The 23,824-nt window shown below is 44.0% G+C and overlaps 2 protein-coding genes across 2 annotated transcripts; one reads left to right on the forward strand and one right to left on the reverse strand.

Moving 5' to 3' along the window:
* Nucleotides 1-1,489: 1,489 nt before the first annotated feature.
* BBS12 (Bardet-Biedl syndrome 12) lies at nt 1,490-8,747 on the reverse strand. Its single transcript, XM_064450501.1, has 2 exons — nt 8,279-8,747; nt 1,490-5,327 (listed from the first exon to the last, which is right to left on the reverse strand). Exon 2 carries the CDS (start codon nt 5,309-5,311, stop codon nt 3,170-3,172), a length of 2,142 nt encoding a protein of 713 aa, XP_064306571.1. The 5' UTR covers nt 5,312-5,327; nt 8,279-8,747; the 3' UTR covers nt 1,490-3,169.
* Nucleotides 8,748-8,826: 79 nt separating this feature from the next.
* Nucleotides 8,827-15,263, forward strand: LOC104053708 (uncharacterized). The gene is made up of 5 exons (XM_064450503.1): nt 8,827-8,953; nt 10,762-10,917; nt 12,820-12,948; nt 13,055-13,192; nt 13,424-15,263. Exons 1-5 carry the CDS (start codon nt 8,951-8,953, stop codon nt 13,511-13,513), a joined length of 516 nt encoding a protein of 171 aa, XP_064306573.1. The 5' UTR covers nt 8,827-8,950; the 3' UTR covers nt 13,514-15,263.
* Nucleotides 15,264-23,824: the final 8,561 nt, after the last annotated feature.

Genomic DNA, 23,824 nt, shown 5'->3' on the forward strand with positions numbered 1-23,824 from the left:
GCTAGTTTATAGGATTTTCCATTTCCTTGGCCTGTAGAAAAGCAAGTGTTAAATAATCAAAATATAATGTCTGACAGCTTTTTAGAAAACCTCTGCATCACAATATTTAAATATATCATTATGTGCTTTTTAAAAGCCTGATTGGAAAAATTACATCATTTTGGATTTTCTCAACATTTGGTGCGTCAGCTCTCGGTGTCTAAGAGCCCTATAAATAGATGTTTGGACCACCTCAATACAATTCATGTACGTGGTTTTTCCATAATCCACTTAACTCTATTATTCAAATAAAGTGCAACTGGATCTTTTCTTGGGAACAGGGATTACGCAATGCTCAGTACAGGAGGTTCAAGAAAAACAGGATAAAGCCAAACATGAGCTGCAAACACTTGCAAAGCAGCAGTTTGTTTATATTTATTTGTATGCTGTACCTCCATTTCTTTCTCACCTAACAGCCTCTAGCTCCTTTTGCCTCTTTTGATCTACCAAACTCTTTCTCTCTCATGTCTTAGTAAGCCAAGAATGTGACCAAGCAGTTAAACAGCAATTGCCAACTAATTAAAAGTGAAAATATAATTGCAGGACGATCAAAACATCAATATAACTAGATCCCTGTGCTGCTAGGAACTACTGTTTCAAATTAAAGTTATAAACCCCTGTAGTATTGATGAGATTCTGCCAACATCCACTGAATTCTGGAGCTTGTTAGAAAACCAAAATATTTACAGTTTCAGGTCAGAGATGGCTAAATACAACGAGCATAGCTTTCTACACACAGAAGTTTTTCTCTCATATTTCTAAAAGGCAACTGCTATTAATATGCTCCCTTCACCTCCTTATGAGCCTTCCAGTTACATGCCAGTAGAATACAAATATAAAAATATGCAATTCAGGCACAAGAACTCTGAATTAAACCTTTGAAAATATACTGTGTAACACTAATACACACACACATATATATATACACCTATATGTATCTAAACCTATTTTGAGGGTGAATTTCATTATCTGTGTCTTTCTTTTCTTTATATACTGAATATATCAATTATTCACCCAGTGTGAACCACTTGGGTAAACAGCTCTGTGAAAGATCTGAGTATATAATTTGATACAATATATATTGGCGTAGAAGAAAGCTCCAGGATAAAATGCATTTAGATGGATTCTTTTCTTCATAAGAATGAAATTAGGGCTTCTGGTCAGTTCAACACTCAAAAGCTGTTTCTAAGGATCCCAATTTTACCTCATGCTTAAGGTTAATTTAGAACCTCAGTAGCCTACCTCACCTCTCTGGGGAATTCCTAGTCATGGAGACCCAAAAGCTGTCAGCAAGTCTCAAAACTTGCTACTTTTAGCAGAACGCAGTTTAGGTTATGAAGTTATGTGTTATGGAGGTGAAGCTATCAAAGGAAGCAAAGAAATTTGGAAAACATGAGGGAGGTAGAAAATATCAGATACTGTCAAACATCTACTGACAATTATAATGGGATATAACGTCGAAGTGTTGGCACCACGGGAAGACATTTTAGGAACTGTCTTTCCTTTTCATTAACTCAAGCCCTCCAGAATTAGGCACCGTGAAGTGCACAGGTAGAGGGGAAGGGCCTTCCCAGGAGGAAGGAGCAACTCCAAGAGGGAACAGAGGCAGAGAACTGTGTGAAGGCTCAGGAGAAGTCAGCTGGGGGACTGCCAGTGGTCACGGGGGTTTGAGGCAGCCGATGGCTCTTCTCTAAGATGTCTTCTGCAGTGGGAAGGTACCGCAAGGGTATTAAGTCCAGAAGAAAAAACATCCACTTAAAATAGTAGATAAGTTGCAGTGAGGGCTCTAACAGTAAAATAACCACTCAGTTTTTGTCTGCCTTTCCACTGAGTCACGACTCAGAGAACACACTTCAGCCCACCCCAATTCTCAGCTTTCACCACAGAAGGACTGTCTGCCACCAGCACCAGCAATCACGAGTCAGTGCCTAACCCGAGCACTGTCGGCCACTAGCATTTAATGAGAAAGCCCCTAAAAGGAAGAATCTGCTTTGGTATTACCATTTCCATTCTTTTTCCATTCTGTTTTCACCGCACTGATGAGACGTTTAACTTTGTGATTCAGAATTCCAATTTCACAAAAAAAAAAAAATCTCCATAGTTACACACCTCTTTCTTGCAACAAAGTGCCAGTTCTCCATGGCTCTGCTTTTGAATTTTAAGCACTGAAGGACAGTAAAAATGCCTTGCTTCAATCATCATGATAGATTCTTTTTAATTTTTAGCCAATAGCTAAAACATACAACAACAATTTCCTCTCTGCAAGGATAACTGAAAGGGCCCAAAGGAAATAATCTAAAAATCCAACTTGCAATGTAAAAGAAAACTTTGTGTAGAGATACAACCATTCTATAGTACCAAAAGGGAGGATTCATCCTGAATTTATGTCAAAACAAGAGACATTCCAAAGGGTATATATTTGATTTTGGAGATATATGGCCCATATAAATGTGCAAAAGTAGGATATACCAATACAAACTCACAGCATAAACTGTAACACTCATAAATTACTGCAAGTTTAACTCTTACATTTGCAATGTACAGAAATTAAGAGCAAGACACTAACTAAAAATTGTTACATATATTTTTTCATTTAACACAAGTATGCCAATGTTACGTAAGAGACCCCTACCCTTCTTTAGAAGACATTAAAAGACATTAAACAAGAATAATGTACAGAACACAAGTCCAAATACCTTATACAGACTGCACGTGTTCAGAACAAAAGCATATCCAAGGTATCAAACTCTTCCCCAACTGGACTTGACATGTACCCACCTGCCCAGTGCTCATCACAATGAAAAGAAGAACCGCACATCTGCTCCGCTAAAGATGATTAGAGAACTCAGTTTGACTGGATTAATCTATCCCTACAGACAACATAATTAGTTAGAAATGCATGGCTGGGGTTAGAGGTAAGCCACAAGTGATTTTGGTTTGCTATTTAACTCCTGTTTCTAGAAATGGGAAATTATATCTACCTGGTGACTGTCTCACATGCTGGTTTCGACTGCTACGCTCTCAAGTCACAACCACATCTAAATGTTTGCTTTGTAAACTACAAAGAAACGTAGGTTGCACCTGGACTTCTTCCACTGACTCGTAGACGTATAAATAAAGCCTGCAAGTCCTATAAAAACATAAATTCATTCGACAGATGTGGGTTCAATAGCTGATTCCTTTTGCGACCTGTGATAATTTCGGCATCTGTTTGAAGCACTAGTAGCACCAAGTCCAGAGCTCTCCGCCATGCTTCTGTCTTGGCTGTCACGTTATCATAAACTCTTAAACCCGCTCTGTGGTCAGCAAAGGGACCAGAACCATCCCTGAGCAGATGACCTCTTCTAAACTCTTGCAATATATATGCTGAGGGAGAGCCACAGTCAGCTGCTTTTTTGAGGTGATGATCAACTGAGGCATGCGCTTCCAACTCCGATGCAGCTTGTGCAGTGTTACACATAACCACTGAAAGATACTGCTTCCAGCCGCTTGCTAATGCTTGGAGCACAACCGATTTACACTCCGTCACAGATGCTGCCAGCCAAGGACTGTGAAACTCTCTCACAGCATCTTTATTTGCTGGCTGCAAAGGCTGTTCTGCAAGCATCTGAATGTGACTAAGGCACAAGAGCTCCACTGCACCACCACCAAGAAAAACCTTCTCGTCGATTAAAGCATGATGGAGTCGATACACTAAAGTCCAGAAGCGGTCTTCAACAAGCTGCATCTTTGAAGCTACAGTAGTGGTAAGCACAGCCGTGAGCAGGGGAATTTCGTGCGCTTTTATCCTGACTGGCACAAGCTCACCCAGATCCATTGCACGCCCGTCACAGGCCTTCCACAGCTCCACTTGGGCCCCGCTCCCCACACAAGCAGCATTCAGCTGGGTGAGGTATGTCACTGGCTGGGCGTTGGTGACCTCCCCAAAGGCACACAACACGTCCCGAGTCACAGAACCGACTACCAATATACTGTTTGCTATGCATCTTTCCATTAAGTTTGCGCACACATTTCCTTTGACCAAAACCATGTCTACTTCAAAGCTTATCAGAATATCTAACATACTGCTGAGCCACAAGTCCCCTGCTCTGCCTTCCTGTAGGCTACGATGCTCCAATACGGTCCTTACATTGCACGGTCTAGTAAAACCTAAGTGACGATATTGTTCAGTTAGGTCACCATCCATGAGCAAAATCCGAAGGGGTTTGCCTTCAAAGCGTTGGATAACTTTGGCTTGTTCTGGTGATACTAATGTAACAAAGCCTTGGGAGACACAAGAATAGCTTTCAGGCAGGCCCAGTAAACAGCATGTCACAATTTCTGCAATATTAAACTGGGAAGAGCCACTGCGTTCTGCTCTCTGTTGTTGATACGCAACAATGCTTTGTAGCAGTTTCACGCTAGCCTCATTTCCGTGGCTCAGAGTCATTGCCAGGTGCCCTAAGCCGTAACACTCACATGGATCTGCTGATTGCCCTGAAAGGTGTCCCTGAAAATGACCTTGCTGACTTGAAAAATGGCTTTTTCCTAGAGTGCTGAAGTATCTGCTGTGGGTTAACTTTGGTTTGTTACAGCTGGATGCAATAACACCACTTCCAGAAATCACAGAAGTATTTTTGTCACCCACTGGCTTGACAAGAGAAGCTATTGAACCACAGCCGGCCAGAGGTGAAGCCAGGCACTTGTTAAAATTACAATCATCTTCTTGATAGGAACAAGAAATTATTGGAATGACTTCTTCTGGTGCAGAAATATCTTTCTGCAAATACAGGAAACACTGAGGATTTAGAAGACTGTCATGCCCAATTTGGCAAGTTTCGCTTTTAAAAGCATTTGGCCTAACGCCGCTAGAACATAGCTCTTTATTTACATCATGTATTGATATTTGAAGACACTGGACCCTCTCACAGCAAGAGTTCAACCCCTCAGACATCACAGATACTATTGCTGAAACAGGAACATTCTGCTGGAGGCACTCCAGCACGGCATTGCTCCATGCACCAGTGAGAAACAACAGGGTACTCATCCCAGTCTTAAACTCCTTGTTTTGTGCTTGAATGGTTTCATTAAGAAGCTGCCCGGCAGCACTAGTCAAATCCAAACTTTCAATAAGTCTAACAGCAGAACAAATCAATGTGCTTTGGCTGGTGCTTTCATCCACAATGAATTTGCATGATTTCATCGGCCCCAATAACGTTCTTCCAGCTAACGCCAAGGATGCGAGTTGCTGAAGTCCAATATGTCTTCTTGCGTTCACATCCCTGAAAGCCATGGGCAGCAGGCAGCATCTGTGAACAGAACACAAACTTATTGCCCCATCCTCACAGCGCTCCAAAGCATATATCACCGAAAAATGAAATTAACAACGTAATGTTGACCACAGCTCTCCTGTGAGGCTGTCTGTGGAGAACGGGTCTTCACCCTGGGCACTTATTATGAGCTCGCGATGCACCTAGCTGCCGAAACAGTGCACTGCTAAAACACCATGGAATTTCTTCTTGCTGGTGAATAGTACAGTGCTGGTAATTCCAGTGACTTCTTAAATGTGAAGCAGTACAGATTCTATAAACCTATCACTTCTGACTGGCTATCTGGAATTTCAGTTATTTGCCTTACTTAGAGCAACAGCTCCTTTGAGCAGAGTGGACAATTACATGCAAAATCAAAGAGCTCTGTACAGATGCATCTTGGTACTGATATCTATACCACTAACTTTATCCTTAAATCTGGAAAAACATAGTCAAACTTATTTATTCCAATTCTATTTATTGCATTTAGCACGTGCCACTACTTCATTAAATGTGCATGGAAAGGAATGCCACTTCTTTATACCTCACAAAGCAAACTGCCAAGACTTTAAAGTTTTGACCTACTACTCAGTTTTAACATGCCAAAAATAAGTCTTCTTTCCCTTGAAATCCCTTCCACACCACACTCCTGTGGCAGACCACATGGATTAAACTAAAGCTTCCTTTTTTTTTTTTCTTTCTTTTTTTAAATGAAAAAGCATACACACCAAGAATTAAGAAGCCTTAGCCATGTATTTTTTATGTTCAGATTCAAACAATTTGTTTCATCTCCCTAAATGTCACAGCTATTCCAAATCCAATAAACTCTTTTCTCCCCACTCAGTGAAAGTCCGTCTGAATATTGAACTAAGATAACGTGTGAATTTAAAGCGCAGAGAAGGCTGTTGGAAATAACCTTTATATGCTGACAGACCTGAAGTTCTACTCTTGCCCAAACTGACAACAGAATTTCCCTTCAACTACTAGATACATCTTGAAGCACCAAAAGAATCATTAACCAAGAAATTATTTTAGTCTACAGCTAGCCATAGTCAATAATTTAAGAAAAGGGCTCTCAGATAAGCAAGTACTTTTGACGTTAAAACTACACTGGCAGTGCGCATCTGACAACCGCCATTCAACCTGCTTACAGGTTTTTCTAGACATTTTTCTTGGCAATCTCTTGTGACCATGGCCTAGCCATGCTACGTATCCATATCAGTACTTGCAGCAGTAATAATAAAAAAGCCTCTTTTTTCTTAACTGAAATCCTTAGCTTAATATCACAGGTAGCTTGTTTTGAAACAAGCAAAAAAATGGATGTGATTAAATAGTAATCATGTATGAATATGAAATATTTCAGTACGAAACATGTTTTCCCCCACTTCCCCCCAAACTCATTCCATCTGATTTCTCTTAAGGATTTACTACAACAGTAATTTTGGTTTGGGGTTTTTTTGTGTGGTTTTTTTTGGGGTGGGGGGGTGGGGGTGTTGTTGGTCTTTTTGTTGGGGTTGGGGGTGTGTGTTTGTTTGGGTTTTTTGGTTTTTTTTGTTTTTTGAGATCATCCTTTCTGAATTCAAGCCGCTCTCAACTAGGAGTGGTCACTTCTCAACCTGCTTGTTTTGATAGAAAGAACAAATAACCAATTTGTGGTTCTCTTCATAAAATTTAGGAATAAGCTAAATTAGCTACGCTGAAAGGCCAAGTATCGCTCTCTGACTACCTTGGTCCTTGGCACGTAGTTCTCGGCAGAAGACTGTGCCGCTCTTTGGACGGGAGGCAACTACAGAAGGACTGGTGAGAAAGGGGTTTCCATTTTCCAGTACAGCAAACATCTTACTCCCCAGTCACTCCCAAATGAGGGCTCAGCTCAGCAATATGAGCCACTGTCTTCTTGGAATGGCATTTTTATTTCAACAAACGTGAGTGAAACCACGACTGGTTATAAGACAGATTAATTATAGTGTAGCACCTTCTATCAAGTCAACGCACTTTCACCAAACCTCAACGCAGCCAACTACAAGTTGCTTAGCAAAAATTTTCTCTGAAATTTAAGTTGAAAAATGTGCCCCTTGCTTTCAGCTTAAACTCATACTTTAAAACTGTATTGTCATTTTGGACACCAGCCTGTACTCCTGCAGATCCTTAAACCTGAACCAAATGGACCCAGTGCTTGGCTGCAAAACCAGATGAAGGCAGGGCAGGCACTTGCAGGAAAAGAATGGTTTTATTTCATTGTTTGCACCGCCTCTGGCACGTGTGATTTATGAATTTGTGATACTTCCCCCCCCCCCTTTTGTCTTATGCATGTTATTTTGGCAAAACTATCATGCTATCCTATGTTGTAGGAACAGATAAACAGCAGACCCAAAATTCAACTTTTCATCCCCCCCATCCCCTGACCTTTTACCTCTTTCTCCATCCACTCTGAGGTGGAAAAGGTAAAGGGTCGAGTGGAATTACATTTTAGAGTCAAACACAAGAGAGGTCAGCAAAGAGAAGGAGGCATCCTGAAGAACGGGTAGTAAAGGACAGCCACGCGTGAGACACCAACCGCAGATGGCTTCTGCTGAGCTCACTTGCAGGCTGACCTACTGCCACCTGCCTCATCACCTGTCTCTGCAAGCAAAATAAAACAGCTTTACGTTCATTTTATGTTTACACGCATAGGTTGTAGGTTTTCAAGTGAAAAAATCTGGGATACAAGAGGTATGCCAAACACTACTCACTTTCCCTTACAGCACCTCAACATGAAGGCTAAACTAACACAACAAAATTTTAGATTGGTTTTCCAAATTAATGCATTTCTGTGAAAGGTTGGTTAAAAGAGTCTTGCAGGCATGCATGCGCACGCTTTCCCTTGTGGCAGCACCGGTGCACAACAAACGAGAAACGGTTAGAAAATGTTCTACTTGCAACTACGTGTTCAGGTACCTGTTACGACTTACCTGCTCTACCTAAGAGCCAGCGCTATTGCTACTAATGTAGGAAGAGGAAGAGCTTCCTCGATTAGCGGAGCCGAACCCAAGGGCCGTGGTGAACCAGCCTCGCGTCACTCGCAGCCTGGAAGTGGCAAACAAGCGGGGAGGCAGAGGGCAGCCCGCCAGGAGGCTGGGGACAGCCCTGGGCAGCGGAGGGCAGCCCGCCAGGAGCCCGGGAGGCGGAGGGCAGCCCGGAGCTGCCCTGCTGAGGCCTGCTGGCGGCCGGGCCGCTTCCTGCCGGCGGGAGGGCCGGCCCCACAGCGGTTTGCTGCCGGTTCCTCACCGATTCGGCCGTGTTTCCCTCCGCTGCCCGCGGCTGGGCCGGGCTGAGGTGAGCTGAGGTGGGACAACAACGCCGCGCGCCGCCACCAACCGCCACCGGGCCCCGTTGCCGGGGCGACGCCACCGCTTGTTTGTACCCACCCTCCCCCCGACATCACAAGCCCGCCAGGCGCCATTGGCCCGGCGAAAAGGCAAAGGGGCGGGCTCCCCGGTACGTCGGGCTCGCTCATTGGACAGGCCCGTGTCCGTTGCGTGCGGCGGCGGGTGCTCTCGCCTCCCTGAGGTGAGGCGGGCCGGGCCGTTGGGAGCGGCGGGGCCCTGCGCGCCGTCCCCAGCCGGAGCGGCGTCCCCGGCCAGATGGTGAGCGTCCGTCCGTCCGTCCGTCCGTCCCCTGCCCCCGGGCTCCCCCTCCCTCCCTTCGCCGCCCCCCGCGGAGCGGCTGGTGCAGGGTCCCGGCCGTGCCCCGGAGCACCGTGCCTTGCTCCGGCCCTGGGCGGGCGGGCGTTGGGCCCGACGGGCTGTGGGGAGCTGGCGCGGGGCTGCCAAGGCCGCGCTGCCGCTTGGTTTCCTCGCCCAACGCGGAATCCAACACCCCGGCCGGAAAGGGACAGGGAATCCCCCCTTTCTGCCCCTTAAAAACTTGGCACTACGAAAAAATAGAGTTTTCCTCCCGATAAAACCCCCAGAACCGCAAAATACGTCCCCTGCTTCCAGGGTGCGGGGGTACCCCGAGGAGATACGCCTGGTTGGTCTTGGCAGAGCTTACCGACACCCTCCCCTTCCTCGGGTCCCGTGTGGCACATGTAAGCGGCACTGGCCAGGCCAGATGAAGAGGCTGAACATGGATTTGCACAACTCGGTTTTGAAAGAAATAAAACAGGAAGCAACGCACACGCTGCTCCTCGGGATCTTCAACGTTTTCGCTAGATTCGTAGGTGTATATACAGGATGCAAGAAAAGCAGTTCAGGTAGCGTGTTAGAGGTTTTTCAGTCATTTATAGCCAGGAAAAGGTCTCACGTGGGTTTCTCCCAGAGCAGAATGTCAAGAGTAAAAGAAGTCTGATGCCTGCGTTAATAGCAGGGGAAAGTCAGAGGTGTGGCAGGCAAGTTGGTTTGCGATCCAACCTGGAGGGACAAATCATGTTAAAAAAATGAAATTCCATTTTCAGTAACAACAAAATGGAATCTTCTGTGTTACGCGTTACATATTTAGAAGAGAGATCCCAGCCAAAAAATGGTAACAATTCAGCAGAGGTAAGAGATTGCTCAGCAGTAGCTACAAAACAAATTCCTTTCTCAGTATTTGTTTTATTTACTTTCATAAAGCCCAACCAGTTAAAGGTGGGGGTGGGAGGGACTGCCCTGCCTTCCATGAATCTGTGCAGATTCAGGACTAAAATCTGTCTGCTGCTGGTTTAGAAGAAAACCTGTACTCCAGGAAAACATCTTTCCTGCTCTCTAGGCGGGTGGTGGGGGAGAAACGTGCTGTACTGCACTAGCTTACGCCAGAAGCAGGAGAGGACTCGGAAGCATCCTGGATAACGACACACCAGCTCAGCACAAGCAGATTAGTTCTCCTTATGGGACAGATCTTGCGCTGATCTCACTGTTACCACAGCGTCATGTTACCTGGCAGCACAGCTAGTTGGTGGACAAGCAGGCTAGAGCTACGCAGCTCCCTTTAAACTCTGCTCCGACAGAGCCGATGCTCTCAGACATCCCATTTCAGTGCTGAATTTGAGCCCTGCTTACAGTCAAGACCAGCCTTTTTAGTGGCAAGGATGATTTATTCACGTTTTCCAGGTGAAACCAACTCCTGACACATCAAAGCAACCGGCCAGAGGTGCAGAGGGTCTTAGTCACCTCAGTGGAGTGGTCATTTGCAGACTGCCTGCCTGTTTTTCTGGCATTACTCCTTTAATTGATGATCTTTCTGTTTAAAACAGTACACATGAAGCCCAAATGTGTATTCCCCCTAACAAAGTCTTCAGCTTGTTTTCTTTTTAGAATAACATAAGAAAATGAGCATAGAGACCATGTCTACCACTTGCAGTAAAGTGTCTCTTGCTTCTGCTACAGCTTTACTGTTGTTATTTAAAATTTAGTTGTGTTTTGAATTTTCCTCGAGTGGGCTATTTCTTATCTTTTCTCTCCTTTGCTTTCTGAAGGCATCCAACTACAGAAAACCTGGCTTAAGTACAGTCCAGCGGAAGAAGAGTGGCTTGAAGCCTGAACTTACAGAAGAGCAAAAGCAGGAAATCAGAGAAGCTTTTGATTTGTTTGATACTGATGGATCTGGAAGCATTGACATAAAAGAACTGAAGGTTTTCAAACTTTTAAACTTTTTTTTCTTGGATGGAAGTATCTTTGACCTCAAAATTGTAGCTGCCTATCCTGTTTGTCCAGCCAGCCCCAACTATTTTAAACTAGTTTTGGAGTACAAACAAGAATAATGGTTTGCTGTCATGACTGAACTCGGGGTGTACTACTTGGTTAACTACAAAAAGCTCAGGATCTGATACTTCAGAGAAGACAGGCTTCTCTACACAAAGATAGTAGGTCATATAGCTTTGAATATCTGAGCATCAGAGGAACTAAGCAGTTCTTCTGTTTAGGTACACACATTGCGCATTTCACTTTTCATGACCGGCTAAGATCATTGTTTCTGAAAAGTGGATTTTTGTTGTTTAGGGATGAATATCAGAATATCTTTTCTTTCCTTCATCCCAGAACTAAACACACAGATTTTGTGCACATTCAGGAAAGATACAACCATATTCTCATACACATAATTGAAAAATTACCTGGTTTTTGATTTAAAAAAGAACAAGACAGAGATCTGAGTTCAAGGTTCAAGTAGCGTGTGCGCACATGCTACATGCATACACACAGTGGTACAAGGGGGAAGATTATTCTTTTCTGTGTTTTTATGTGCCTGATGTTTAAGCGTGAACCTTTTATCTTAATTATCTCCTTGACTTCTCACATACACGCACTCTTGCCTCCATTTCTGTGTATGTAACCTAGAAGCATGGGTTACTTAAGCTGTAGGGTTTATTTAGAAGTACTTACGCTCGCTTAAAGAGAGTGTTCTCTGAACACAGATTGTAAGTGTTAAAATACAGTTCTTAAAATGGACTGAAATGTTTTAGCATCAACCATTTAATGCTATGTTTTTCTTTTTTCAAAATTAATTTGAAATAATAGATATTTTACAATAGAAAGTGAAAGACAAAATGGAACATTTTCAGTTGTCCCATCACAAGAAACTGGTCAGAAAATACACTTCAGTTAAATGTTAAGTTTCTGGTGAGTTGGCACTTTCCAGTAGAAGAGCATTGAGTGAGAAAATTTCTGCATAATATTAACTATTGATTTCCACTAGAGCACATAGGAAGAACGAATGTTCACAGTTCAAATCTTCCTCTAGTTACACGTTCTTGAAACTTCGGTTTCTGAATTAAATATGCTGTAGTGATCCAGCACACCAGGCTTGTGAAATTACTCATAAACACAGAAAGTAGCAAAATCGTTGTTCCAGGCTGGTGAAATACCAGAGCCTGGTTTTAAACAACGTTATTGTTAAGCATTTGTACGACAGTCTCCACAGCTGTTCTTACAGTTGCTTGTGCTCTGAAAGGCTGAGGAGGTCTGCTTGTCTCTTCCTCACCTAGCAGAGCAGTCACTCTTTGCTGAGGCTGAGACACTCATGCATCACTCTCCCGCTCCCCCCTCCCCACCACCTAGCCAGAAGTGCCAAGAGCTATGCACATGGATTTCTTCTCTCTCGTGTGTACTGGACTGTGTAAGTTAACCACATGTAATTCTGCACCCATCAAACTTAACGGGCATTCTGCCCTTAATTTCAAATGGAGCGAGATCACACCCCCGGTCTCCAGCCTCCCCTGAATTTTGATAATGCAGTCCCTTTGGGAGCTATGTGGATTGGAACCTTTAGATAATTCAGAAGCAAACAGTTTCTCCTAGTTTCAGAAATATATTCATGTTCGACATGGATCTAAAGAGAAAATAGGCTGGAGTCTTAAGAATATCAAACTTACGCTATTACTGTTTGGAAAGATGAAACAAGCTGGTAAGAGATAAAGATGTTTTCATTGTAGGGGGTTGTTATTACAGTTTTGGATGAGGAAATTAAACAAGCTGTAGCGCAGCTGCTGACACTATTAATACTGGTGGCCTCCTGACAGAATTGCTTTTTGGCACAGGTTGCGATGCGTGCTTTAGGCTTTGAGCCAAAGAAGGAAGAAATTAAGAAAATGATAGCAGATATTGACAAAGAAGGAAGTGGCACCATTGACTTTGAAGACTTTTTGGCTATGATGACGCAAAAAATGGTAGGAATTTTTAACAGAAATTCTTGTGACAGCATAAAAAAAATACTGGAAAGGAATATCTCGGTGGCAGGTGTCTTCTAATTAACATGTTTTACTCTGGTTTTAGAGTGAAAAGGATTCCAAAGAAGAAATCTTGAAAGCTTTCAGATTATTTGATGATGATGGGACAGGAAAAATTTCATTCAAAAACTTGAAAAGGGTTGCCAAGGAGCTGGGAGAAAATTTAACAGATGAAGAACTTCAGGTAAATTCTGATTTGCCAGAGCTTTTCTAACAGGCACAGACCAGCCCTGTAGCTCCTAAGGACTGGGTGGGAATTTCTGCCTATACAAAGAGGGCTGAGAGGTCAGAAATACAACGAGCAATCAACTACATAGTTACATTTTGGCATGAAGCACTTCTGATTTGTTGTTGTTTTAATGAATGGAAGATTTAAGAGTCCAGTGTCTGATCAAATGTACAACATGTTTTGTAGGAAATGATTGATGAAGCTGATCGAGATGGAGATGGAGAAGTAAGCGAGCAAGAATTTTTGAGAATCATGAAGAAAACTAGCTTATATTAATATTTGTTGCCTTGCTCTAGAGCTGTTCCAAAAGATAACCTGGAAAAGACTTAAAAACTGGGCTTGCGTCTCCTGCGTATTTTCTGCCATATAAAGAAAGCCTGGAAGGACAGATTTTTGGTTCATTCTTCTTTTTCAGCAAAGTTAATTGGGGGAGGGGGGCTTCAGTACCCACAACTGTTAAAATGAGATACTACAGAAGTGGAAAGGAAGGATGAACTGACCTGCAAGGGGGGGGTCCCTCCCCCTCCCCTCTATTTTATTGATTGCCATTTTGGCTAAAAAACACTGTGTTTCAACCATTTAACTGAAAGACATTTCACTTGATGTGAGGGTTCCCACTGCTGCTGGGAAAGGTCACTTTTGACTTTCCTACGGCTACAGAATGAATGTACAAGCACAGTATTTTTATCCCTTTTAAGGCTTTTAGGTTATCTTTTGGGTATTTGTCTCCTTTTGTTTATTTCCATGAAAGACTCTAAAACCAACTGCATATCTGTCTGTATTACTGTATGAAACACTCTTTTCCTATGGCAAGTTGTTTTCGGGCCTAGTGGGAAGCAAGTGTAGATAACCAGATTTCATTCGCAGCCGTGTGCCATCAGTAGATGTTCTTCTGTTTGTCTGATCATCTGAAATCTCGTTTACTTGAACGTAACCTGCTTGGATTATCAAAGTTTATTGTATAACCAGTGAACATCTTGTGCCATTGCTCCTGCTCCCAAGGCATTGCAGACATTAGTTATGCCAGGGTTTAAGCACCTAAAAAGTTCACTTCTATGGTGCACTAGGGTAAATTTTCTCTTTGGGTGTTTATAGTCAATTTGCAGGGGGGACTCGCATCTGAAGTGAAAAAGTAGCTCACCTTGGGCATCTGTGGAGCACTGAAATTTATTTAGATCCATGCAATCCAAATTCATTTCAGACATCACAGGTTTGGGTGTGGGGTTTTTTTGGGGTTTTTTTTTTTTTTAAGGAGTAGCTTCGTTTTCTTGACTATTTCTTGCATATACTGTCAGCCACGTTTCCTTCTGTATTACAGTGACAGAATAGTGACACACAGCATGACAACCGATTACGTGGTTCTGCAGGAGGGTTTATCTTTGGGTCCTGATAAGATGATCAGCTTCAAAACTGCAGGGAAATGGTATAATCCTACACCTAATAAGGTGCCTGAAGGAGAGTTTGTTACTGCTCACGGTGAAGGGGCAAGTAGGTAGCAAAATGTCAGAAGGGCTCAATGGAAAGAGGAGGGAAAGAACAGTGTTTCACCAGTACCTGTTAAAATCCCTCTTTTCTTCAGTCAGCTTCTGCTGCTTAGCAGCACTAACAAAGTTTGTAGAAGAAAGGAAGAGCCTGCCCCTGGATGAGCTCCTCATTACAGCTGCTTCAGCTCTTATGAGCTGTAAGGGCCCAGCAGGGGGAGAATTGGTTTCAGGAGCGGAAAGGAAAAGCATTCATTTACATCTCCTCTTCTCAGTGTGCGGATGCGGACCTCGCACATTTCTGCCCCAGTCCTCTGAGGTTTGGACTCAGAACAACTCTAAATAGACCCTCTCTAACCTGTACAGAAGTAGGCTTAAACCTGTGGGAGAGCAGGGATTGTGTAGGACCCTGGAAGACTCAAGAGACCTGTCAAGCCCCCTATTAACACATTCAGTGGCAGTAGATGTAACCTATAGTACTGTAAGCGTTTTAAAATGTCTATTCACTTTGTACAAGTGTGAAATAAAACTGTTTTGCAAGTTAAGGACTCTTGATGTGCTTACTACGAAAACTAGATTTTAAAAATAATTTAAGTGTTAAATGGTTCGCCAAGTACATTTTCACTTTCATATATCTTTTCTTTCAAAGAGAGTTGTTCTTCATTATTTGATGATTCATGCATTATTCACAAATATCCCCTCAAGAGGGAGAGAACATGAATTCATATCATTCGTAATTCCTTTCCCTCTTCCACTATGCTGATTAAAAGTTTCTAGTACTAACCACTTGTACTCAGAAAGGGAAATTTGAAGTTCTAGTTGATTATGGGGAATCCCAGAGCCTATTAGAGTGACTGTACATTTTTTTTAATGCTGCCACAGGAAGAGATCGATGACTGCTGTTTACCTATGATGCATGTCACTTCACTCTTCCTGTTCTAATCCCATTACCTGACTTCCGAAGGTAGGAAAAAGACACACAATCATACCTACCATGCACACTACAGCGGTGAAGTGTTACTTCTGGCTTGCCCATTCATCTCGTAAGTCTGGAATGTCGAGCGGCTGAATTAGCAAGAAACTTGCAAGCATTAACGTAACAGAACAAGTGTCTCACTGTGCTTCGGTTCGTGTGGCAGTTGGGGATGCCTTGTCCCCCTCATCAGCCGCGTGCTGAGTAGGACGACTCGCACAGCAATACCGACAGCAGCCCACAGCAGGGCTGTGTGGTTCCACATGAATTATCTTCAGTGCCCTTTCCTGTCCCTTCTAGAATTTTTATCTTTTTCCATTTCTAAACATAGTGGAGGAGAAGGAGCCTGACTGAATGGCAGAACTCAAGAGTTCGGTTTGCGCGAGCAGCAGATGCTCAACTGCCCCTTCAGGAGTTTTCATCCTTTTGCTGTGCTGGAGGAGGTCACTCGGGTGAATGAAGGGGGAAGGTACCCAGCGGACATTTTCCTGGGCTCTGTTCTAGTGCCTGCTCCAGTAGCTTATCCTAAACAGAGAAGACAGATCGCTTGCATCCCTCTCCTCATCTTCTCATTCTCTCTAGTCTCAAAAATCAGAGCTGGGGCACTTCCAGGAGGCTTGGATTCAACTTCTTTGCACCAAAGAGGAGGCAAAGCAGTGATCTCAGCTGCCTTGCGTGAAGGGACCCGCCCCTCGAGGCACCTGAACCCAAGCGGTGATCAGTGTGAGTGCACCTGCTGCAGAGGGCAGGCTTCAGTCCCAAGCCCACCTAGCATTCCCTACGGACTGACCTGGGCAGCGCCAGGGGAGGCAGGTGGCTGTGAACCTCGTCCTTGGCATCCCTCTTCCCCTTCACACCAACAGGGAGGCTAGCTTCGTACCTGGCATTTGCCAATTCCCCTCGGCTGCAGATCAGACGCTGCAATACGTGCATCCAGCTGAGATCCTTCCGAGACATCAGCGAAGCCTGGTTTTCGGTTTGAGTGTTCGTCCTAGTCAGATACTGTACAAAAAGGAAAGTGGAAGTGCAATTTGTATTTGGTAAGCACATAAATACCAAAGCATTGACAAGGGCAATAGCTGTTTGGGACATGACATTGCAAGTGACTTCCGATGGAAAAGGTTTTTAAATGAAAAGGTACTGTGATTGTAACAAAATATTAAATAGTTCAAGAGAAAAAAATTGCTTAACAAGATGTATACCAAAATACGCCAATTGCACGGCAACTTTAAACCTTCACTGTTATCTTTCCCTGGGCAACTTCAAGTTCTTTATCATCTCTCAGCCCCACAGCACGGTCCCACACTCCCACAGTAAAGCAAATCGTCAGTTGGCTTGAGGGAAAAAAAACACAACAAACCAAACAAACCAAAACCAAAACAAAAGGTGACTATCTAGTGTGCAAAGAGGTTTTAAGTAATCTGAGCTGGCAATTGAGACACCGGCCTGTTGCGCTTTCTCACCACATCACAGTGAAAAGTGGATGAAGGCAGCGATCTTAAAGGCCATTCACTGTTTTGCAGTTATACCTGTGCCGAGCGTGTGTAAAACAGCCGGCTGGCCCGGAACAGGTGATTGCACAAGACTGGAGGTGTCCTCCATTGCTTGAGGCGCTCGTGCGGTTAAATAGCAACAAGTGCTACGCTCTCACTTCTCCAGGCGCAAGTTAGTTTTCAGAGCAATGAGCACAGGGTCAACTCCTATCATTGCAGAAAAATAATGGCATCTTTTCAGGTAAACCTAATCTTGGTATTTAAAAGAAGATGGAGGGAAAGCAACAGAAGAAACCCCATATGTACTTTCACATGTCCTACTAATAGAGCCCAAATATTCCAATAAACTGATGAGGCATTTAATATTAAAATATTTAAATTGTCATTTACAGTTTTGAAAAACCCCTCTCGCATCCTGCAAACTGCCTGGTGAAGACACACCACCTATCTGAAATGTTACGTATTAATTTCCTGGAAACCTCCTCGCTGAGTTCACATAAATCAAACACTGCCACACCACATCTGCTTTTAAACACCCCTGGACAGCATAAGTGGATTTTGAGAGACTCGGGCAGTAGAAAGTGCTCTGGGCCAGAATTCACCATTGCCACATCTGACACGCGGCAACGCTGGCAGAACACATTTTTCTGACACGGGTTAAATCTTTCTGTGGCCCCAACAAAAATGCTACAGTACCGTAGTACTTAAATCTCTTCTGTGTGCTGGCTGGTTCATTTGGCAATCTTTGTCAGCATATCCGCATGATGTATTGCCTTTAGGTAGGGCATTTTTTGTGGACAGCCGTTCTCCCAAAATACCATGTTAAAGCCAAATCAGGACCATTGAGACTGCATCCAGGTATTGTTGCCAGTGGCCCCTCTGCTCACTAAGGATTTATTTTCCCTGCTACAATTTGTTTGAAAATTATTTTTGTTTCCTTACGCGGATAAAAACAAACGACAATGAGAAAAATACTGCTCCCAAGATGCTTCAGAACACAATTTTTGTTTAAAAACCTGGTTACATATGCTAACAGAAACTGGACATTTTACAAAGATCGGGCAAACAATCAGACAGGGATGTTCTTCAGACATCCTTCCACGCGAATGACCAGGCAGGAACAACCCACGTGCCTCCTGGTGCAGGAGAGCAAACAAACTGCTCGGTCTACAGGCTGGGATGATCCTCGACACTCGAGAAAAGAAACCCTATGAGAATAATCCTGCAAAGATAGCTTCCTTTTTGTCACATATATCAATACAAATAGCAGACAGTCACCATAAACAACAATACCATATGCCAGTAGCCCAGGCGATAAGGCACACGCCTCTCTGAATTGCTCTAGCGAACAGAAGGCTAGGGCTGCCCCCTCGCCAGAGCCCAAAGTTTCTGTGAAAATCTCTGCTGAGCAGGCATAAAATTCTGCTTTTAGTGGACATTGCACACTCTGCATATCTAGAGGATGCACTCCTAAATTTTTACATCAAGGAAAGGTGTAAAGGCCTTTTCTCTCTCTCTTATGTGGGAATAAAGAACTGATAGATCTGAGAGCGCGACAGTCTCGCTAGAGGGCATCCAGTTACTAACGTGTAAGATGAGTGATGCTTATTTCCCTCCTCTGTGGCTTTTAATGATGATCGAAAGTAGGCTAACAAACATCATCCAGCTCAGGCTTGAAATATGTGGTTGGATACAGGATTATTTTTTTTTCTGAAAAAAAAAACAAAACAAAACACAACACAAGGCTTCTCACACAACTCAAGTGCAAAATGCTGTAATTATTAGTCGGTTGTTCAAAGCTAAACCCCCAAACCACACTTTCTGAAACTCCCACTCTGTATCAATAACTAAAGACACGCTCTCAGGGGAGCAGAAAGCTGAACTTGCCTTTTGCACAGTCCCCCTGAGTGCTCTGGCCACTGCTCCGTAGAGTTTTTTTCTCTCTTTGGGAATGTTGCTATCAAATGGAACCACTTCAAGCAGACAGAGCCAGACCCGCTGCAGGATACTTGTGGCTCTCCCTTGGGATGTGGGAAAGCTGGAATTGTGGCCTTGCTTCAAGTCAAGAGGAACAAGGATCTGAGAATTAGACTCTTGTCCCCAAGGTGAGTGTGTTGACCTTCAGGAGGCTGTCTGCACCGGGATGGGTCTTATTCCGATGGCCTTGTGGGGTGGAGCATGACCAAGATATATGTTTTCAGCAACTGCCTGGCCAGAGGTCACAAGCATGATAGATGGACACCTGCCTTCACTTAAAGGCAGCTCAGAGTATCAAGAGCTTGACTGACAGCTCACATCTACTGCTAGAAAAATACAGGGGGCCTGGGATGAAGAGGTGTGGAGTTAGGGTGGAGCAAGACAGAGGACCTGAAAAGTTGGATGCTTCAAAACCTAGTTTATATTTGCCCAATTCCTTAAGCAGTACAGAGAGAAACAGGGTCTTAAGTTGATGATCCACATCTCTCTGCTGAGTCAGGAGCCCCGCAGAGCTGGCTCATAGCAAACCTGCTCCCATGCAGTGCAGCAGGACATGCATGAGCAGTTCAGACTCCATCCCAGACGGTACCGACGTGGCGCCTACCTTTAAGAGCCTCAGCCCTTGATGATTTCAAGGGTCCACTGGAGTGGAGCTGGGGACCTAAAACTATAGCTCTTGACCTCTTTGGAGTTCTGACTTCCACTAATTACTAAACTTGAAATTGCTCGAGTCCTTTTTTTGCTTGTCTGAATGAGATTTGACACAGTGAATGAGAACAAAGCAAAGCTGTCAAACCCAAGCTGCAAACTTGCAAAATTCTAGGCACAGTTGTAACTGTTTCACATGCATTTATGATTCCCCCCACGTTGGATGCATGTGCATGCACACACCTACTGTACACACACGTACAAATCCTGCAGTCTTGTTATTAGATTTCCACATACTTCTGACATGCAAAAAGTACAAACGCGACCATACGTTTAGAAGCTTCGCTTGGAAAGAGGGTGGATTTGTTGTAACATTTTAGTCCCAAATAGGATAGGATCTGTGTACTGCAGAGTTATCATGGAGCAGAAACCCGGCCCTTATTTCCCTGGGGTCAAAATCCCATTGGGCCAGCTCGGGCTGTGGGAACTGGCATGGGAACTCCCTGTAAAAGATCTAAACATCAAGGAAAAACTGACTGCAAACATTGCAGATCTGATTTATAAACACTAGAAAGTATTTCAGTTAAAGAAGAGCAACATTTATACCAACTTCCAAAAACATGGTATCAGATAATCTCAATTTCAGTTTTTAAAAGACTCTGTTCCCTATGTTAAAACAAAAGCTAAGGTAGCAGGTCCAGATTTTCCCTCTTTAGATAGCTTATGCCATGATCGGCCAAAGAAGAAATCCACAGAAGCATAGTTTCCACACATCTTCTGAATATTTTGTTTAAATCAGCCCACACAATGTAGTCAATTATGTGAGGTCGAAGATGATTGCTGCAGAATAGCTCCTTTTGGAAAGGGAGGTACATGAACTGAACAAAGTTGGGTTTTTCTCCCTCCCCATCAAGTTAACTAAATTAGTATGAGACGCACGTATTGATGAGGTCTAACAAAATGGGTCACACAGAACTATTGTTTTCATCTTAAAAAAAGGCATCCACCAAACTCAACATCTGGATTTATTTTATTCATTCCACTTCAGATTTCTGCTGAGGCCTCTCTGCAACTCTAAGCAGGCAGGCCTGGCTGTCCTGTTTAAAATCAAATAATAAAGCCCATAATTTTTGAAGCTTTTCTCCCTGCCACTTACCATTGCCAAAGCTCTTTTTCAATTACTCGATTCTTGATGGCTAATCAGTTGCATGAGGAAACAGAAACCAGCTTTCCTTAAAACTCTACCAAATGAGCACAGTAAGCGAACAAAGATTTTCTTTTTTTCAATTACTTCCTCAGTTCTAGTAGTCTCACCTGTTACTTGCGGCACAAGAGGTGCATTTAGCAGAAACAGAACGAAAGGGTTTTTTTTCTGGATGAAAAAAGTCCGTGTCAGTGGAGGTACAGTCCCATCTAGAGCTGACCTATGTTTTTGTAAGTTACAGGTGAAACAGGTGCAAAAGCTACAATTGTTTTCTCTAAGCAGAAAATTAACATAGTTGAGACTAGTGTTTGGTAGACATATCCCTTGCATGGCTATATTTTACAGCCTCCTCCTTCGTATTAGGAACCAATGAAGTATTGAACAAAATGGCCGACACGTTTGAATATTATCTCTGTTCCTGGTGTGAAATGAATGAATATTCTTTGTCAAATCCTGCTAAACTAGGTCACTACCTGGGTGAAATAAACGCTTCGCATCCTTCTGCAAAAAACAATTTTATTATTGCTTACAGTTATAAAAATAGTAATATTACAAATCAAAGAGAAAATATGAGTTGAAAATGTTCGTTTATCAAAATTAAAGGAGCTTTTCCTAGAAATGAAACGGCTTTTAGAAGGGGAGTGGGACGAAACAAGTATTCTTTTTCTTCCTAGTACCCAAACAAGATGCAATAGATGCATTCAACAGGGTATTATTTATTACGTGGGGATTTTTGCACAAAGATTCAGAATTCTCCTGACTATCAAATGCCATGCAATACTCTGAGTCACCGAGTTAAGACCTAGGATGGTTCAATCCTGACCACCTCCTGCGAAGGGCTCAGCACCGTCTATTCCCATTGCCTTCAGCGGGACTAAGCGGTGCTTAGCACTTTTGCAAAATTGGGCCCTAGACAATGAAGGCTTTAGGTATGGGCTTCCTATTTCCTGCGGTGGATTTGTGTAGGTGGCCTTGTTACCAGAAATCCATACTCCTACACAGCAACTTCTGACTGTGTTTCTGCCGAAATGACTATGATGAAAGGAATGAAGTATTTTTTAAATAAAAATCATGTGTTTGTTTCTCCAAACCAGTTAGGGTATCTCCTGCTGGCAAGATTAATTTCTTCACCTCTTGTGTGGCAAAATTAAGAGTAGGGTGAAAAAAAAAAAGGATCAAGGTTTGCAAAGGCACCATGGCTTGGGCTTCTGCGCGGTCTGAGAGGGAAGAGCCCGTCTGTGCCGTACCCTGCCCATCGCCAGCAGCTGAGTCACTGGCCCAGCCTGCAGAGCTTCTCGCTGCAGCTTTTCGCAGCCGTCTTCTGCCTCACAGCCAGGAAAATCCCACATCCTCCCAGTGGGTGTAGAAAATGCAGCTACAGCCTCTGGATGCACCACCACCAAAAACAAAGGGGAAATTGTGGTGTGGGCAGTGTCCGTGGGCTCAGGGCCAGTGTCCCAGGACCTTGCTGGTGGTGTGCCAGCATCCAGGACACAAGGAGCTTGTGGCCAGCTTGCCTGCATGCCTGCCCAGAGCCCTGCTCATTTGCCAACCCCAGTGCTGTAAGGTGCATGACCAGGGCTACCTCCCTGCATGGGGATCTGCCAGGGCCACCAGGAATCTGCCTCTCCAGTCCCACCTCATCATGTCTCTCTGCTCTTTGGTGAGAGGGAGGTCACACCTAGCCCTACTGGTCTTCCCTATGGGCCATCCAGCCCAGGCTGTTTGCCTTCAAGCACAGGAGCTCAAAGTCACTAGTCTTGCCACGCTGTTGTGGCCAGCATAGCCCTGGTGGACTCCAGTGAAGGTCACCAGAGATGCTCCTCTCACCTCCCACCCATCTTGGCTCACTCTCAGCCATTCGCCACGAACAGATAATTACAGAGGTGGCTGCAATCAGCCAGGGTGGCTTCAATCTCTGAATTTGCCAATACCAGTTGAATACTGCTAACACTGCTTCAGGTGATGGCTCTGCAGGCATACTGTTGGGAAAGCAACTGAAAACAATGCTCACAGATCCATCCTGCCTCCTATGAGTTCCCTTGGCACTTGCCAAGCTCATGCTGAGGATGGTGTTATTCTGAGAAGACCGCAAGTGTCCTGGGTCAGGCAGCCAGAGCCTGGCTCTCCAGTCTGAGGTTGAGTATTGCTCTTGGGAAAGAAAACACAGGGGCAGACTGACATGGGTTTGCCCATCTGTCTGGGCAATTGCTCCAGACAAAAGCTCTTTTGAGAAGCCACTCCTGCAAAGCAGACACAAGAGACCTGTCATCCCCAAATGTGTGCTCACACAGACAGGTGGCAGCAGAGCTGGCACCTGGAAGGATTGCTTTAGGAAAGCAATCAAACAGCCTCTCTCAGTCCTACGCGGTACAAGCCTTCCCACCCAAAGCCTCCAGTGGCTTATAAGCCGCTCAGCTCAGAGCTGGCATCAGCTCCCCAGCCAACCCCACAACCCTAACACAATCCTTCTTTGTTAAGTGCCATGCTTCCTTGGAGGCTTCTCCTCTTCCTCATTATGGCTCCTTAGCAAAGCTGCTGTCCCTACACCTCCAGCACTGTCCTCCCATTCTGTTTAGCCACCTGGACTTCTCCTAGGAAGGTTAAGAAGCAACACCATGCAGGAAATAAAGGACAGAAAAATTATCCTGGCATCCATTCACTGCCACATTTGTTCCATGCTCATACTGACCAAAACAGGAAAGCACAGAGAGGGGAAAATAGCTACCTGTCAAGGGAAAAACAAACCAGCCTTTCCTAACTCTGTCTCCACATGTATTAATTTACTAGACCAAGCACCTTTGACCCAGC

Source organism: Phalacrocorax carbo, chromosome 4, assembly GCF_963921805.1.
Source record: "Phalacrocorax carbo chromosome 4, bPhaCar2.1, whole genome shotgun sequence".
Classification (NCBI taxonomy): Eukaryota; Metazoa; Chordata; class Aves; order Suliformes; family Phalacrocoracidae; genus Phalacrocorax; species Phalacrocorax carbo.